We start from the raw sequence: 17,984 nt of genomic DNA on the forward strand, positions 1-17,984 counted from the left end.
TGACAGGAAACACTGGGAGAGAGAGGGGTATGACATGCAACTAAGGTACCTGGCTGGAACTGAACCGGAAACATTGCGTTCAGTTAGCTGTTGTGTTCCTCTTAACCACCAGACCGCTGGACGCTGAAGAACATGTTTAATATTACAGTGAATTGACTCTGTGTAGCCACAGAAATATCGATCTGTGAAAATATTATATTATTGATGTATTATATCAAATCATCAAATCAAGTTTATTTATAAAGCTAATTTAAAACAACCAAAGTGTTCTACAATAAAATACAATGAAAAACAGCTAAAATGTGATCCTAACTATCCCATAGTGTGAGACGGGACAGTTTGAAGAGGGTAAAAGTGAAAAATATTATATACATGTAGGATGTAACAATTTCAACAATTTCACAAAAAGATCAGTTCAGTTTTATGTCCTCAGAGGTGAAATTCCTCATGCTGTGGAAGAAATGGCATGAAGCATGCTAATTGCCAGAGCAGTTAACACATCTCCGGCAATTTTGCTTCAAATATCTAGAAGTACTTAATATAATAAAGCAATTACAGATACACATTAAGAATAATACATGCCAACATGCTAAATGTCAGTGACAAAATGTTAGCATGTGCTACAAGAATGACTGGCAGCCATTTATCAATGTCTGGCTATGGCCACTCTCTAACATGAAGTGTGCATGTGTGTGAGCAGCCCAAGCACTGTTGTTGAAGACGTTCTTGTTCAAGTTCTGTTTCAAAAGGAAACATTATGGAAGTAGTTAGAGTTAGCTGAACAGCTCTCAACAGAAGACAAGAAGGCAAACAGACCAACAGAAGGCCAGTAAGTCAGTAACATTAAGTCCACTCTACATGAATGCCTTCTATACCGAGGTTGCTGAGTTAATTGATAAGCCTTGATCACTATTAGCCAGCTAATAGAAAGAAGGAAAGTGATAATTGCATGAGCGTATTAACATACATGTTGGGACATTTTAATATTAGCAAATTTGCTTGCAGCTTAATACACAGCTGAGTACAGCTTAAAGTACAGATGAGGCTTACAAGAAATGACAGCTGATCCTCATCTGACACTACACTAAAGATAACAGTGCCATATTGAAACATATTGTGACATACTTAAAATAAACCAGCTAAATATGCATTGTCTTCATAGACAGACTTGCAGGACGAGGCGGCTGTGCAGGCGACATGTGCATCACCAGCTATTCAGATTGTCACGAGCACAGATGGATAAACAAATGAACAGAAATGTGTCCTCCAGTATAAATATGCATTGTAAGCTGTTCACGTTATCAGATTTGCAGATGGAGGTAACATATGTGCAGAAATATATGCTACCGCCATGTAAAAATTTACAGATGGAGATAATGTCGCAGCACACGTGTTATTACACCATGAGCGGATGAACTGACACAGAGTGCAACATGAGCATGTGCTGTGGTTACTGTATGTAGTGTGGCTGGAACAGCATGGTCAGTATCTGGGCAGTTGGCGTCCCACAGCTCTCATCCTGATGCGCCATCACCTCGCTTAGCTGTTGTTTATACAGAGGAAGTTGAATCTATCTGTCTGTTGGATTGTCAGACTCTCCTCCCCGGTGGGGCTGAGGTGTGTGACAGAGAGATGGAGAGAGATCGAGGCTGGACTGGCAGAGTGAGAGCAAACTGTCTCTCTGTAATGAATATAAATGTGCTCCAGGTCTCACTCTCCTCATCTGGCTCCCTTCTCTGAAAGCAGGAATGGGACCTAAGATGAGGGATTGAGGTGCCCCCCATACCCCCCACACCATCCCCCCTTTCCTCCCTCTTTACATACTCGCACACTTGCTGCATTGTATATGGAGAACACACACACACACAAACATACAAATGTGTTTTCTTTTGTGGTGACTGCTCTGTGGTTTTCAAGGTCCCGGTTCAGCCAAAAGGGCAGGTAGTGAGACTCTGAGCGCAATGAAACTTTATCATTGTGTCAAAGTAACTGTGTTTAAATCAAGTGTTTTATATTTTTTATGATGGAGAATGTGTGATGCCATAAAAATTTAGCTCAAACTGTAATTTCTTCTGTTTTATTGGCGATGGTGTATGCAAATCATGTTTGAAGATGTCACATGACATTTTTCATCAGCGAACAAGTTTTGGTTGCTGTGAAAAAGGGACAATGTAAGATATACATATGTCATGTTATTGCTGAAACAATTATCACCAAATAAACAGTCAGTCAGTTGATAAAAAATTCATCACCAACATTTCTGATAATTAATTAATCATTCTAGTCATTTATTAAGTAGAAATGCAGAAAATAAATCTCTAGTTCCAGTTTCTGAAGTGTGTGGATTTGTTGATTTTTCTTTGTTTTATATCATTGTATAGTCAAAAAAAAAAACCAAACTCAGACTCTGGAATACTGTGATGGTCTTTTTTGTAATCTGGTGTTTTATAGACTAAACATGCAAACTATTAATAAAAACAAATTATATACAGATAATTCCCAACATAAAAGTCATTAGTTGCAGCCTGATGTCTTACACTAAATCACGATATTGCATCAGTTGTTCTTTGTACAAAGGTGGACTCAGTCTCGAATCTAATGCAATTAAATGAAATAGCTGTGTAATAAATATCATTGTAAAGCTGTTCTGTTGCTGTTTAGACTTGAGGAAAAATACACGCTCTACTATAATTTAATTCAATATATCAGCAGCCCTAAGAAACTGTTTTGAATCCCAACAAGAAGAACATTACAGGCTTCGCAGTGTCGTATCCACTGCGGGGCCTTTGTGTGCATGTATGCGACACGATGAGCTGTTGTCTGCTTCTACAGTTTGCTGTATTTGCTGGAGAAGAGATAATGGCGTACACTGCGTAGAACTTTTTTACTCTCTTTCTGTATTATACATAAACTTTACCCTCATCAAAATTCCTACTACTTTTTTATCCGCCGTACAAGGTGCTGATAGAGCCCAACTAGCTGCAACGAACACCTCAACTCTTATCTGAAGCATAGCACCTCCCTTACCTCCTTACTTTGTCTTTTAATTGCCTTTGGGGGGTGGGGGGTGGGGAATGGGGGGCGCACAGGCTTTGTAAATCTCTGCCAGGCACACACTATAATGTGACAATATTTATTTTCTCTGTGCTGCGCGAATTATCACCTATTAGGCATTCTTCCCGTTCACGTTGTCATCGTATGATTTCCCATGACAAATGAACTGTCTTAAGACATTTCTGCTGAGGGAGTCCGATGATTAGCACACATCTCCTCCGTCTCTTAGAGCTGTTATTGCTGCTCTCCTCCTGCCGCTGTGCTCTTGATGTTTGTCATGAAAAGGATGAAAAAAAAATGTCTTTAGCTTTATTCTGGTTAGGTGTCATCTGGGTCTATTTAGAAAACTGTGAGGCTGTTAGCAGTGCTGCCAGTGTTGTCATGTTTTCTTAAATTGATTCCCTGTGATTACTTGGCATTCATGGCGCTCTTTAAGGGACAGGATACAAGAAAAGCACTTGGTAAATTGTGCTTCGGATAAGCTGTGAAACAAAGCCCGGATGATGACACACACACATGCGTACACGCACACATATGCGAACACGCCCTCACTCACTCATATAGACTATAATTAATTGCCAGGAAGTCTCAGGTAATTTAAATTGCAAATCAGGGCAGCCTTGTTCTCCCAACTTTTGTGATTAATATTTTATTGTTTTACTGAGCGAAAATGCCACCAGTGTTTTTCATCAGATACAAATAGCACAAAAGAAGAAAAGGGGGCACTGAATTGAGGAAGATCAGATGCAGGCGTTATCTCTAAACATTAATTAAGCCTTGTCGAGGTCTGGAGTTGTCGAGGTCTGGGTGTCGCCTCTCCTGTCTCCAATCCACTTGCGAAGACAGAGGTCTCTCTCACTGTTTTTTTTTTTTTTACCTTTCTCTCATTTCTCGCTCTGTCTCTCTCTGCGCTCTCGGTCTGATACTCCAGTTTCTGCCAAGTTTTCTCAGGTCCTGAACTTCTCTTTCAATCAGCCACTAATTAAGCAGCAGAGTGGAAGGGTTTCTTTGGCAGGAGATCGGGGGTGTGTGTGTGTGTGTGTGTGTGTGTGGGGGTGTGCAGGTTGAGTGGGAAAAGCCAGATCCTGAGACCGTGTGATAACTTAGGTATGAAATGTGTGGAGAGGAACTTGAGAGGAGTAGGGGATATGAAACCAGCGGAAATGAGAGATTTACTCAGTAGAGAAATGTAACTTTGAAACCAAACTGTCGCTCGTGCCTTTTTTATTTTTTATTCTTCTCCACCAAGATTTTCCCATGAGGCTGCTTGTGTAGCAAAGGAACAAAAATGAGACAAAAATAATGAGGATGTTTCCCTTTGCCACAAACAGAAACTGAGAGGTGATGTGGCCGTTGCAGTGTAAATCTTGATTGCACCATTTCAGGATGAAGCGGGTGCTTATAAAAAAGATTTTTAACCTTTCCCAGCCATTACTGCCTTTTGAAAGTACTGCATGACCTTGTGTGTGCGTGTGTGTGTGTGCGTGTGTGTATGAGTACAGCCTGGCAGCTTGAGATGAAAGTCTTAAGTCTTGCCCTTCACTTAGAGCCACAGTGGACGGGTGCAGCCTGGCTGGAATCAGATGGCTGGCGCAGCAGTCTGCTCCTCTTAAAGCAAAACACAGACGAAACCACGTGCAGATAAAGGATGGCTTCCCTCACTGAAGCAGAGTGCACCGCTGCTGCTGTGCTTTGAATGCTGAAGCCTGTTTTGAAACAAATAAAATCAGAGCCCCATACTTACTGGGAAATACCGCTCAATTAGACTCTCCATTCACTTAGGTATTGCCTTTACAAGCACAAACACAGACACACACACCAGAAAACACACAGACACACACACACACACACACACACACGCACAAGGTCACAGCCTTTCATAGTTATGAACCTCACTCGTATGGCGTCAGTGTTGTTTTAATGACTGTATTTCCGTGTCTCTATAGGGTGCCTGTAGCTATTTTGGAGTCTGGACGTCCTGTGGTATTGGCCTCATCTCTCTGCAGCCCTCCGTACGGCAGGTGTTGCTGAGGAGCCTGCCAGCTTGACTTATTATTGGCCCTCCACTCTCCCCTGCACACCCAATACCACCTCACCCAAACACCTGGCTGGTGCTCGGGACCCGTTCAGCTTCTCTCTGCGTCAAGGCTGGCGATGTCCAGAGTCCCGAGCCCCCCCTCCCCGGCGGAAATGTCCAGCGGCCCCGTGGCTGAGAGCTGGTGTTACACTCAGGTGAGGAGGGATGCTTGACTACTGGATGTGTGTTGACTGCATAACATATACAAATTTGTGATGGTGCTTGATTTCCAGCACTCCTCCACTCTTTCACTTCCGGCACTGTGCTGTAATCAGTATATTGCAAATACACGTGTAATTGCTTGTATTGATTAAACACACAATTATCACTGAAAACAAGGTGAGATACTGTACCTGTGACTGACTTACTGATAGATGTGCTGCCTGAGGGCTGCTTGCAACACAGAAGAGAGGATGAAGCTAATAATTTACTTTTTTGTGTTGTGTCAGCTGACTGTGAGTAAGACTTAGAAAAGTTAGATTTTTTTTGAGTGAAAATCTGTTCCACTCTTGCTCTGTTGACGTGGGCATTACATGTGAATACCAAGACAGAGAAGACTCGCTGTAGATGAACGTGATTAATCAGAAAACCTTATTTTATGTGACAGTGAGCTGCGGAATGGACACGAGCCGGTCACTGTGTTTTCCTGACTGATTCAGTATTACAAGCATAATTTGTTTGTCTACAAAAATTGGCGTCATTTTAGTTGTTTTCTTTGTTTTAAAGGTTACCTATATGATATAGTCTCTGCCACTTCAGATATCTCCTGTTAAAACCAAGGTAGATAAAGTCTGTCATTGATGATGTCTGTTTTTTCATCTTCTCTCCGTCCTTGCAAAATTGTTTTTTTTTTTTTTTTTCTGCTGCTGCTTTTACAATATCCTTTCTTCTTTCCCTTCGTTTGTTGTCAGTGTTTATTAAGATGAAAGGCAGTTTTGATGTGTGGTTTTGAAGTCCTGGCTGACCAAACACCACTTACCCATATAGAATAGATAAATATATAAATAAAGAGATCTGGTTTCAGCCCTTCCTGTGTCTTTTTCTCTGCAGATCAAAGTGGTGAAATTCTCCTACATGTGGACCATCAACAACTTCAGCTTCTGTCGCGAGGAGATGGGAGAGGTCATCAAAAGCTCCACTTTCTCCTCCGGAGCCAACGACAAACTCAAATGGTTAGTTGAAGGCTGCTCATTGGAGCTGTCAGATGCTGAAATCGGAAGGAGTTCTTTGAGAACATTTTCTGAAACAACTCTTTCAAGGTTTGTCCACTTGTCGCATTTAAGAGGATGAACATTGTTTTCTAGAGGTTACATCCATCAGCACCCAGATGCTTTTGCTTCAGTGGTATCATGTGCCTTTATCTAGTCTGTATTAGCACTGATGTTTACTTGCATGTGTGTTCGGAATAATAATTCTTGTAGCTCTTAGTCATGCTTGAATTTAGTCAAATCTGCCTGCATCTTCTTTTTCTCACGTTGTAATAGGCAAAATAAAATCATGGTAAATACCAAGATACATGTGTTAAACATAAATGTAAGCATACTGAGACAGCGAAACATTTTTAAATGTATAGTCAGTGAACTATCCTTCAGGAAAAACATCTCTGTAGACGAAGCAGAGTTAGAAAACTTTGGGGAAGCCCTGACCCTTTCTTCAGGCGGAGGTCACTGAGGCAGTCAAAACAGCGGTATGCAGTGGCAAGGCGCCAGAGGTGGATGAGATCTGCCCTGAAATGGAAAAGCAACTTTACTCCAAGTTCCCTCCAGAGCAGAGTAAAGCGCTGCACTGCTCTGTGGCGTGGAAAGGAGTCAGTTGAGGTGGTGCAGGCATCTGAGTCGGATGCCTCCCTGGGATCCCCCAGGAAGAGATGGACAATGTGGCAGGGTAGAAGGACGTACGGGTTACTTTGCTTAGTGTGCTTCCACCGGGATATGGACCTAGATAAGCAGCAGAAAATGGATAAATGAATGCTAAAGGCTCTGGATATTGGTTGTTGCATCTCCTCAGTGTCATGCGGAGGTCTGGGACAGTGCCTTTGGATATGTGTACTCTACATAAGGTGTCACAGAGCTCACCCTCCATGGAAAGCTTATGCAACTGTGGTGGAATAGATGCTCCGGCCCGTTGTAAACACTCAGATTCAGTCGGAGCAATGATTTCAGTCTGCTCTGGTTTGCTCTGGCGGGAGTTGAGGTGGCTTGTCCTGATCAGGATGATTCCTGGACACCTCACTCTGGAAGCACGCCCACAAAGGAAGACACGATGGTGAAGACCTAAAACATGCTGGATGGGTTACCTATCCCACTGGGTCTGACAGTACCCAGGGATCCCCTCTCGAGGAGCTGGAGGAGGTGTCTGGGGAACAGGACTTTTAACTGGATTGATCAGAACTTTTGCAAATGTTTTGTGTCATGCGGTTTAGCAGAATCCCAGCTTCCAGATACTTCACATGTTAAGTAATTGTCCATATGGGCGTGTGTTTCATTTTACTGCTCTAAAACCGTGTAACAGCATGTGCAACAAACAAACCATATGTTACAAATACATTGTGCAAAGCTAGGACTCTTTTGTGAGACTGCTCTCTGTAATCATAAATAGACTAAGACTTAGCTGCAGTATTGATGCACTGAACACAGCAAATCTTAGCTGAATAGCTTGGTTAAGATATATTGTCGATGTGCCTGACATACAAAGAAAGTGGATGCATTTAGAAATCTCTCCTCTCATTTGAAGTTCAGGGAGGTTAGCTAGAAAGCTGCATCTTCTAGTCAGAAGCAGAGATGGGTCAAATAATTGATGTTATGTTATAGTCTTGGTTACAACACCATATTGATACTACAGCAGTTCAGCAGTGTTGAGGTTCTTTCTGTTGCCTTACTGAAGCAGAGGTGTTTCCTTCCCCCTCGTGTACATGCTTGAGCTGTGAAATGTTTTGCTTGTGGCAGTCCAGCCTTTTGCAGGTTTATTGCTGTTTGACGATGAAATATTGGCACATGTTAGTGTTAAAAAGACTCTTGGCTTTTTGGTCCACAGTGCTACATCTCAGCTGTCTGTGAAACTCTGTGAGACTGAAAGCTTTTCATTATGGAGGGAATAGATTCCAGCTTTGGAAAAAAAAAAAAAAAAAAAGCCTTTTTAAGAAGAGGTTGTATTTTCCACTTCACTTAAACAAATATCCTAATATATCTTACATGGTTTCAGGTAGTATACAGTAGAGTGTGCTGCAGATTCACTGATGTTGAGATATTATTGTTATAGAGGGAAACATTTCATGATATTATCATATCATGAACTACACTTTGACTCACAGGCTGAGCTAGAAATCATCACTTTGGCACAGGTGAAGCGTTGTTGATAGATGTGACTGTTTTACCTAAACAGTCTATAGAATAAGTCTGAAATACATTCATACTTACAAATAGCCCGAGTGTTATTCTAGAATAATCTTATTATTGCACACAAGCATCACATTACCTTAGCTTTATTTGTCTCACACATTTCCTCCTTCTCTGCCCTCTAGGTGTTTGCGTGTGAATCCTAAAGGTCTGGATGAGGAGAGCAAAGACTATCTGTCACTTTACTTGCTCTTAGTCAGCTGCCCAAAGAGCGAAGTGCGCGCCAAGTTTAAGTTTTCTATCCTCAATGCCAAGGGAGAGGAAACCAAAGCCATGGGTAAGTCAGAGCTTAACCAATCCCAGCTGATGCTAACCAACACTCAGAAACACTTAACACGAGTCGGCGTTTTCATTTTTCATTTCAATAATTTCCTTAACGTGTCATTGGATATACAGTATGTTGGCATTCAAAAACTATTCAAAGCCAACCTGCGTAGAAGTCTGTGTTCAGCAGAAAACGGAGAATGTCTCAAGGTCGTAAAAGTTTCAAATGAAAAACTCCTGTCACACCTGTGTCTATAGGGCACTGAAATTTGTAAATGCAGGAGTTGGGGGAGTGTGTCTAATACACCGAGTGTGTCTAATAATGTGAAGTATTGATAGCCATATGGGCTTGTGTAATCACTGCCGGTTGGATTCATTTTTAGTAAATATATAATCCAAAGTAGCGTGGGGCAATTTTGATTTTAATTAAAAAAGACCCAACCTTTTTAGAAGTCTTCCTCTGCCTCGCTCCCCGTTGATGAATTGGAAATGAATGCGCCTCCTATTCCTGCTTTTTTTTAATTAGGTTATGTTATGGGAAGGAAAAGCAAACTTGTGTGGAATTGAATTAGTGAGGGCCAGATGTGACCGCTTCCTGGTTATCAGGCTTTCTGGCTGCCTCCTCTCTCCTAGTACCCTACAGCATACTGTACAGGAAGTGTGGAGGAGGGAAGATGGGGTGGGAGCGAGGTGGGGAGAGGAGAGGAGAGGTGGGAGGCGGAAGTGTGTTTGAATCGGAGGCGTATGCGCTGAAACTGTGTACAACCCCCTGCGGTGCAGGTTGTGTAGAAAGGGAAATCATTTTTCCTGCTAAGAAACATTCCCCCATGTGAACCTGACACCCCCATCCCCCTGTGTGTGTTTTCCATCCCTCATTTTCTCACTCAGATCTCTCTCTCTCTCTCTCTCCTGCCTTTCACATTCATAATGTCATTTTATTTTCCTTTTATCCTTCTCTTTATTCCACTTCTGTCCTGTAATGTTGGGATACCACCTCTTAATTCTCAGCAGCAGGCTCAGGAAAACTGAACCTCACTGTGGTTATTGTCCTTAAAGGTTTCTCTCCTGGCTATTATTCTTTATGCTGGTAGCTGTGTCGTATTGTGAAGAGGATTTTCCGGTGGTATAAGTAATAAACAGACCTTTGAAGTGTATGACTTCACTGCTTGGCCATTTCGTGAGCACCGCTTCCCTAAATGACCTCAGAAAGGCCAGAATATGGGGAATGCCGAGTGAAGAAGCTCTCATTTTCCTTCCCTCCTCTCTTTTTGTGTCTCGAGGGGCTTTCAGCTATAAATGCTGAGCTCTACGGTGCACACCCCTTCCTATTCTTGCCATATGCCCTCCTCCAATCTTCCCTACGATCCCCCCAGGGAGACCTGGGCCCTCCACTTCGCTCACCCTGTCACAGTAGAAAATTACCCAACTGCCAGCATATTTGTGACAGTTTAGTGAGCACTCTGTCTAAGATTATGGCAGTAAAGATCTATTGGTTCTGTATCATTTAAAATCCAATTTAATCCAGGCCTCTAGGAAAAAGGCCAAATAAAAACAAAGTGCCTTAATTAAGAAAGCTGGGTGGCTGCAGACTGTTTGTGTGGCAGGTCACTCCTCGGCTTGCTTATACACTCCGTCCCTGTGGGGACAATTTTTAATAGAATGCATATTAAGTCTGAGTTCTTTAAGCCAGAACAGTTTGGTAGAGAAATGAGTGAGTAATCAGTAAACTGTGAGCAAGCTGTACTGAAATATAGCAGAGCAACATTGCTATCATGTCAAAACTGATGGAAACCCTCAGTGCTGAGGAGCGGAGGTTTGTGTTTTTAGGTGTTTGAATTTCTGTATTTTTGTAGCTTTTGGATGAGGCAGACTCCCACTTACAAGCCAGTCTCTGTCACTAATAGAAAAGCACTGGCCATACACTCACTGTTAGATTTTACCCACTCTGAGAAGGTATACATTTTGATTTGTGGTGAGATGAGGACTGATGTGTGCATATTGAGAATCAAAGTGCCCCAGCAGCACTTAGAAGAGGAGGCATAAATACAGTCAAAGATATGAAGGCTGTACCACCACAGCAGATTTTGACTGGAAAACTCGACATTATCTGATGAATCTCCCCATCTGCATCAGTCATCCCTTGAGCCCCCTACCAGAGAGTGTGTCTGTGTATCTGGAGCCTCTGACGGTCCGTACTTGCTAATGGAGATAGATTCAGGCAGCAGTGGCATCCCACCACCCCACCACCCCCTCCGCCCCTCCTCCCCTCACCGTATTCCTGTACTCTCTGCTTGGCCACATCATTTCTCTCCCTGGCTTAATGTGCTGGTTCTCTCCTTCGAGGCTGTTGGGTGGGTTGTAACTTGTCTCTTGACACCCCCTCCTTCCTCCTCTCTTTTGCCAGAGAAAACAGCTGCCCCCCTGCAGACTCCTGCTCTGACAGCTTGGAGAGAAGAGATGGAAAGTTCTCATCCTATGCCGCAAGCTGTTTTGTATTCAAATAGCCTCCTTGTTAAGTCTCCCCTACAGACAATAGTTTTTTTGCTGTGTTGTAGCCAAGGGCTAAGTGAGCTCATGTGTGTATGAGTTGGCCGGAGAGTCTAGTTACAGCAGGTTTTCGGTGTGGGCTGCCTCTATATTTTGTAGCTGGAGATTCAATGTTTTTTGGTTCGAGTTAATTGAAGCTCTGGGTGTGAGCTTGTCAGAGTCTGTTGCCCTCAGTAACTGATGGAGGTGATCAGGCATTCTGTGTGGGTAAGTGGAGCATGGCTAATAGAGTAGAAGCTATTGGTCAGTCTTAACATAATCAGATGGTATTGTGGTATTGACATTGGTAGAAAGAATGTCAATAGACATGTTTGTGCTGACACTATCTTACAGAGCTCAATCTTCAATAGGGATTAGATTTTCTTCTCTAAAAGGCTGTGTGTCATGTTTATATGTATCTGTCTGCTTCATGCCGGCCAATGTGAATCAGCGGGTTGATGGGAATAGTTTTAAATTAGCTTTTAAAACTCTGATACAAGTGAGATAAATATACACCTGTATAGACTGAGGTGTTCTCAGCTGATTCTAATTACCCTTTCACGTCAATAAGTTTTGCGAGTTTGGGAAATGGATGTGATTGTGGTCTGTTGGTGGCGGTGAGTTGTGGTTAGTGCAGGGATTCTGCTGAACTTGAACGTGTGAAGGAAAGACAGAAAGGACAGTGACACGCAGGAAGGGGGATGTTGACTCTGGCTGCTGTGTCGGCCGCTATTTTTCTACATGCCAACTCGTCTGCTGGCGACCTTCTCGTTGTGTGTGCCAGGCGTGCCCCTGAGCCTCCTGCCTGAATATGGATGCCCTGCTCACTTAAACAGCCTGGCATCACTCCTACTTTCCTCTTCCTCTTCTTCTTCCTTTTCTTCTTCCTCTTCTTCTTCTTCTTCTTCTTCCTCGTCTTCTTCTCCTCGCTGTCTTCAGTTCAGACCTGATTTTTCTCACCTTCCTCATCACTTTCAGTCTTTTTTTGGCAGGGTGAAAAACATCACTCTATTAAAATGCATTGCAACGTGGTAAAAACATTAAAATTATCTCTATCCTTTATTGAGTGGTACCCATAGATGTTTTACTATGATTTCTCACACAGATGTCATCCTTTCGTTCTTTTAATGAGATCTGTACGTCCTCGACACAAGTGTGGTGTGGCACTTAACACAATCTCCTATATATGCTTGATAGTCTTTCTTTCACACCAGTCTTTTTCATCAGCCACATTTTTCCTGTTGGATATCTCAGTGGCACCGACCCCCTCCACCACTGTCCAGCTCTGTTTGGTATTCTGGCAGAGCGGTTGCACCCCCCACTTTGGCTAGCTCACTGAAAGAGTGAGCGCCAGAGATCTGACCTGCAGTTGATTCTCTGCCAGTGCAGGTTTCTGATGCCCCACTGGAGATGGCAGCATGGCATTAGCTGAGCTCAGCACATACACACACACACACACACACACACACACACACACACACCCACCCTCACCCTCGTCATCAGCGCCTGTATGCATGTGCACATTCACACACAGAAACACACACACACAGGCACTTCACTGTCAGGGGTGAGGACTGAAGAAGTCACACCTCTCTCTCCCTTTTTCACTAGTCCTCTGGTGATTCTTTCAGCATTTCATCACACGTCTCCTCACCTCTTCCTCTTCATTCCCAGGTTTAATTCCAGTACTTCCACTGGGGAAGTCCTCACCCACCACTGCGGTTGTCGTTTCTTACCTAAATAACAGGACTTCACAATGAGGTTCTGTGTCTTAAGTGCTAGGTCTTGTCAAACATGTTTAAAGGACATGAAAGAGTGCGAGAAAGTCAGCAGAGAGAGTTTCTTCAGACCCCTGAGAGAAATCCAGGTGCTAACTTTATTGCTGTGTGTCCACCCACCCACAAACAGTACAGTGTAGCAAAGCCACAGAAGTGTGACTCTCTATTCAGACCTACTCAACCTTGGCTGAGAGATCTTTGGTCTAAAAAACTCTTTTTGGAAACATCGACACTCCCCCTCTTTTACACATAGAGGCAGAACAATGAATAAAATAGAGTGCTGTCAAAAGCATATTGCATAGATTTGTAATTTTTCTGCAATGGTTTGCATGCATGCATGCTTGTGTGTGTGTGTGTGTGTGTGTGTGTGTGTGTGTGTGTGTGTGTGTGTGCGTGTGTGTGTGTGTTTGCACAGTGATTCCTCTCAGCTTCTTTACGTACACAGTCTGTAGAGGCAGGGGATTACAGTGAAGGACCCCCTGCATGAGCAGTAGTGGGAATAACTGCATATGCACTGCACTCCTCCACCAATCCCCCTTTTGGCTGCCTGCTCCCTCAGATCCAAACAGGGGATTTGACACAGGATCTTACATCAGCATTGACACTTCATCTTAGCGCTTCCCACTGTGATCTGTCAGCAGATCTCCTGTTGGGATCTCTACGCAAGAGCAGCCTGAAGAGAAATCTGTTTGAACTGCTGGGGCTAAACACATGTAGTGTTCACACACTGCACATGTATGAGTGTGAGAAGTGATGACCTCTTGGTATGAGGTGGCAGAGCAGCTTAAAGCCAGCTTTTAACAGGAGTCTTCTACTACTTTGTGCCCTTTAACCGGGTTTTACGGTAGATTTAAAGGTTGTCTTTATCATATTTCATCGTCTGGCATTAACACATGAATTGAATCTCGATTGTGAATGGATATACGTTGTCTGCAGAAGTCTTAAATGTCATAAATGAAAAACTGGAAGCATTAAAAAGGGATGAATTGAGTCAGTTAAATTGGGGCCAAAACGTGACTTTCTGTGGTGTCTTTTGATGATCATTCAGGCCTCTCATGCAGGCACATGTCCCATACAGCTGTTTGGATTTCCATGCTTTTTTTTTCTCTAGGAATATGATAACGTGTACATTAAAATAATCCTGATGTATAGGTTGGAATTGGATGTGTTGCAAATCGCAGCTTGCCAGGCACGTCAGTACCCCTCTTAATACTTATATCCCTCTCGATGAGCTGCCTGTTGCTTTCTGCTTGGATCCATGCACAAATGCTAATTTACATACAGTTTATAGTTGATATACTGTATGAGGACTGAAGACACATCGCTTCTACACTTTAGCAGTAGGTACACAAGCCATTTTAATTTCGCTGAATGGATCTTCAGTGTATAATTAGTGATTTGCTCCTGGATTGTGAATCAGCTCAGTGTCAACACAAGCCATTCATTCAGATGCATGTTAACATCCTGTGTATGGGTAATCCTTGGAAGGTTCTTGATGACGTCGAAGAGGACATGAAAAGACCAGAAGAATAAGTTGGTTTCTAGTGGTTCTTTTATGTTTGGGTTTCATCTTCCTGTATGGCCATTTAACCCTTTACAGGATAAGGCCCATCAAATATGAAACACGATTACTGTCGTCGTGGTGATGCATGTCGAACCTGATAAGAAAGTACAATGTCTGTGCACACAGAAAGGGTCTGTCACTGAAGCTTGGCTCGACTGAACGCACTCAGAGCAGCGTCCCGGGAAGCATTTTCTTCTCATTAACAAAATGGTGAATGATGTAATTTCTCCAAAGAATGGTGTTACATCCCTCCAACAGAGCTCCAGTTAGTTGCTGAATTTATGTGTTAGTGCTGTGTTTCCCTTCTATTGGCAATTAGCTTTAATTTGCTCTGATCTCTGCAGCAGTCATAGTCTGGAGCCATTATCTTTTGACCTTGTATGTGAGTATTTGTGACTGTAGATAGCTGTGACCGCCCCCACAGTGTGACTGTGGTACACACAAGAACTCCAACACCTTTCGTGTGTCTTTATATTGCAACTGTTACAGAATCCTTCCTGCCACTGTCAGAGATAATTGGCACTCCATAAACACATGATAATTGGACTGCTTTGATCCCTGCAATTTCTCACTTCTTGGCCAAAGAGGCACAGCGGTTCTATCTCATGTTTACCACTAGTCTTTATGTGGCAGCGAGAGGATAGAGAGAGTGAAAGAGGGAGAGAGAGAGAGAGAGATTCTGTTTTCTTCTGAAGTGTTAAAAGCTCCCTGCAGGCAATACTTCCTGCACCCAGCCTCTTTCGCCATTGTTCCTCCGCTGCTTATAGCCATGACTCATAATAAACTTTCTCTTTCGCACACACATTCACACATGCAGAGCTTAATCACATTGTAGAAGTCTCCAAATAATCTTGTTTCACCTTGTTTGTGTGTTTTCTTTTTCCAGAGAGCCAGAGGGCGTACCGTTTTGTCCAGGGGAAGGACTGGGGTTTCAAAAAGTTCATTAGGAGGGACTTCCTGCTGGATGAGGCCAACGGTCTACTGCCCGACGACAAACTGACACTTTTCTGTGAGGTAAGGGCTGAGACCGTTTTGACTATCTGAACTCAGTTTATTTGTCTTCATTTTTAAACTCAGAATCTTTCCAATAGAAGTTGATAGTACAGGCTCCACAGTCAAAAGTGTGGTGCTGGATCAAAATTATTATTCATCAGATGAAATATTTCAACATCGTAGACAAATACAGACATCTATGGTGAATAACCTAATGTTGTTGGATCATACTGATGCCGGATTTTATTTGTTATAGTATATTGTTAAGTATTTGGATTACCCCAGAATATGCAAAGTCTGAGGCTGGGAAAATGGACCACTCAGACTTTTAATAAAAGTCTGAGTGGTCTCAGAATTTTAATACAATCTGAAAATAATGAATGCTGTTGAAATACCTAAATTTCTTGTTAGTATTGGTGGTTTTGCCTCGGAGTGATCACAACTGTAATTCCTGTTCGCTCATCTTTTTATTCAACACTACTGCTCATCGTACGTATGTCCCTGTTAGTGAATAATGTATGTTTTTATTGGTACTACATAGCCTCTGGGTTTAGATCTCTCTCTCATCACTAACACACAAGCTGATTGTCATTCAGCCTGCATGGTGGCTTGGCTCCGATTCCTCTGATCCAAAGCTGGCTGCTGCTCCTCATCGAAAATTCCCTTGTTGTTTTTCAGCTGCAACACAGGGGGCAGCAGAGGTCAACTGTCCTCTCTCTCTCCCGTTCCCCTCTGCTCCTCATAATGGAGCCAGAGTGCACAGAAGAGGTTAAACTTTCTGGATATGTTAATGCCTTAGTTGTAATGCATGCACCCATAAATGTTTAAAAAGCATGGCAGTGGCTGTTTAAAACAATTCTAATTAACCCTGCGGGTATAGAGGAGAGCATGTCTTGAAGTTTTCCCTTTTTGTAGTGAAGCAATGTGCAAGTCTGTTTAAAGTGTTTCCAAACTGGGCTTATTGACAGAGGGGTAGGAGGGGCAGTGCTGCTTCTCCAGAGCAATGTGGGATGGGGGTAGAGTTGTGTGTGTGTGTGTGTGTGTGTGTGTGTGTAGGAGTTATCTTATGCATATATTGTGTGTTTGTGTGTGTGTGTGCAGGCGTGTCTCATTGGGACGTAATTTTGAGGATGACACTGTTTGCTGGACTGAATGAGCTGGAAGAAAGACGGATTAGTTACCTTGTAAAATCCTCTCATCCACCTTCCTGACGGGGAGGAGTTAGGGTTGCTGGTTCAACTCCTTGGTGGCCACTTCCTCCCCCGTAAATATCTGCTGTACTGTGGTAATTAGCCAGCTCTGCTGATGAACAAGCGAGGCAAAGCTGATTCATATAGCACATTTCATACACAAGCAAAAATCAATGTGCTTAATATAAAAACTGTGTACAACAGAAAGGGATTAAAGGAGAGTAGAAAGTAGATAAATAAGAAGAGACAGAGAACATCTTCTGTAATTTTTAAGATTTAGAAGCAGTCTCAGGTCCTGTAGTGTTGTAGTTTTCACCGACTGTGTGTGTGTGGCATAATAACTAAGCTTTACCATTTTTTTTAAACCCAGGAAACATTTAGAGAGCAGAACGGCACCAGATGACCTGAGAGGTCCAGAGAGTTCATATTGTTAAAGCAGAGATGTGATATATAGACAGGCAGCAGTACTTTAAAATCAATTCTGAAACATACTGGGAGGCAGCGTGTTACAGAAAAAAAAGGCAGTCTGGAAGAGGGATGTTTTGTGGAGAAAACGATGAGATTGCCAGTAGTGAGGTCTGGTTTCCTTTTCCACGAACACGTGGGCAGGGCGGTTGGCTGGAGTTAGTTATTGGGAGGGGTACGGCGGGAGGATGGTGGTAAGAAAAGTGTGGAGTGGGTGATTGAATCTCTTTTCCTGGTCTTTTTCCATGTGAAAGTGAAGCCCAGTGTTTACCGTCAGAGACCTGGCTCCGCTTTCGTCCAGATGGTCTTGTCCTGCATCTGAGAGAACCCCATTGCCCTAGAGCCCGGCTCTCTCCCTCTTCTCTCTTCTCATCTCCTCCACTTCCTCTTTTTCCCCTCCATCTTATCTCTCATTCAAACCCAGTCTCCTCCCCCTCTTTTCCCTTTTCCTTTAATCTCGTGCTGCCTCCTACTTTGAACATCACAGTTTCTTACTTTTTTCCCTCTTTCTACCTTCACCTCTCTTCCGTGTCCCTTGTCTCCCCCTTCTGCTCATCCTCTCTACCTTTACGTCTTCCCTCTTTGCCCTCCTTCGTCACTCGTCTTTCTTCCTCTGTGTAGTAGATTGTCAAAGAGGCGAAAAGGCTATGAGGAGAATCCAGATCACTGTGGGAGGGG

At 43.0% G+C, this 17,984-nt stretch overlaps 1 protein-coding gene across 3 annotated transcripts in view; it reads left to right on the plus strand.

The window, feature by feature from the left end:
* Positions 1-17,984, plus strand: part of LOC111660580 (speckle-type POZ protein-like) — an 83,957-nt gene that overhangs the window by 37,233 nt on the left and 28,740 nt on the right. For all 3 annotated transcript variants that reach the window (XM_023413929.2, XM_087175979.1, XM_023413927.2), the window contains 4 exons: positions 5,001-5,286; positions 6,182-6,303; positions 8,652-8,803; positions 15,545-15,672. In XM_023413929.2, the coding sequence (XP_023269697.1) occupies positions 5,209-5,286; positions 6,182-6,303; positions 8,652-8,803; positions 15,545-15,672 (480 nt within the window). In that variant the 5' untranslated portion in view covers positions 5,001-5,208. The remainder of the gene's footprint in view (positions 1-5,000; positions 5,287-6,181; positions 6,304-8,651; positions 8,804-15,544; positions 15,673-17,984) is intronic.

Source organism: Seriola lalandi, unplaced genomic scaffold, assembly GCF_002814215.2.
Source record: "Seriola lalandi dorsalis isolate HSWRI2012SDOR001 ecotype SW California unplaced genomic scaffold, Sedor1 jcf7180002054519, whole genome shotgun sequence".
NCBI lineage: Eukaryota > Metazoa > Chordata > Actinopteri > Carangiformes > Carangidae > Seriola > Seriola lalandi.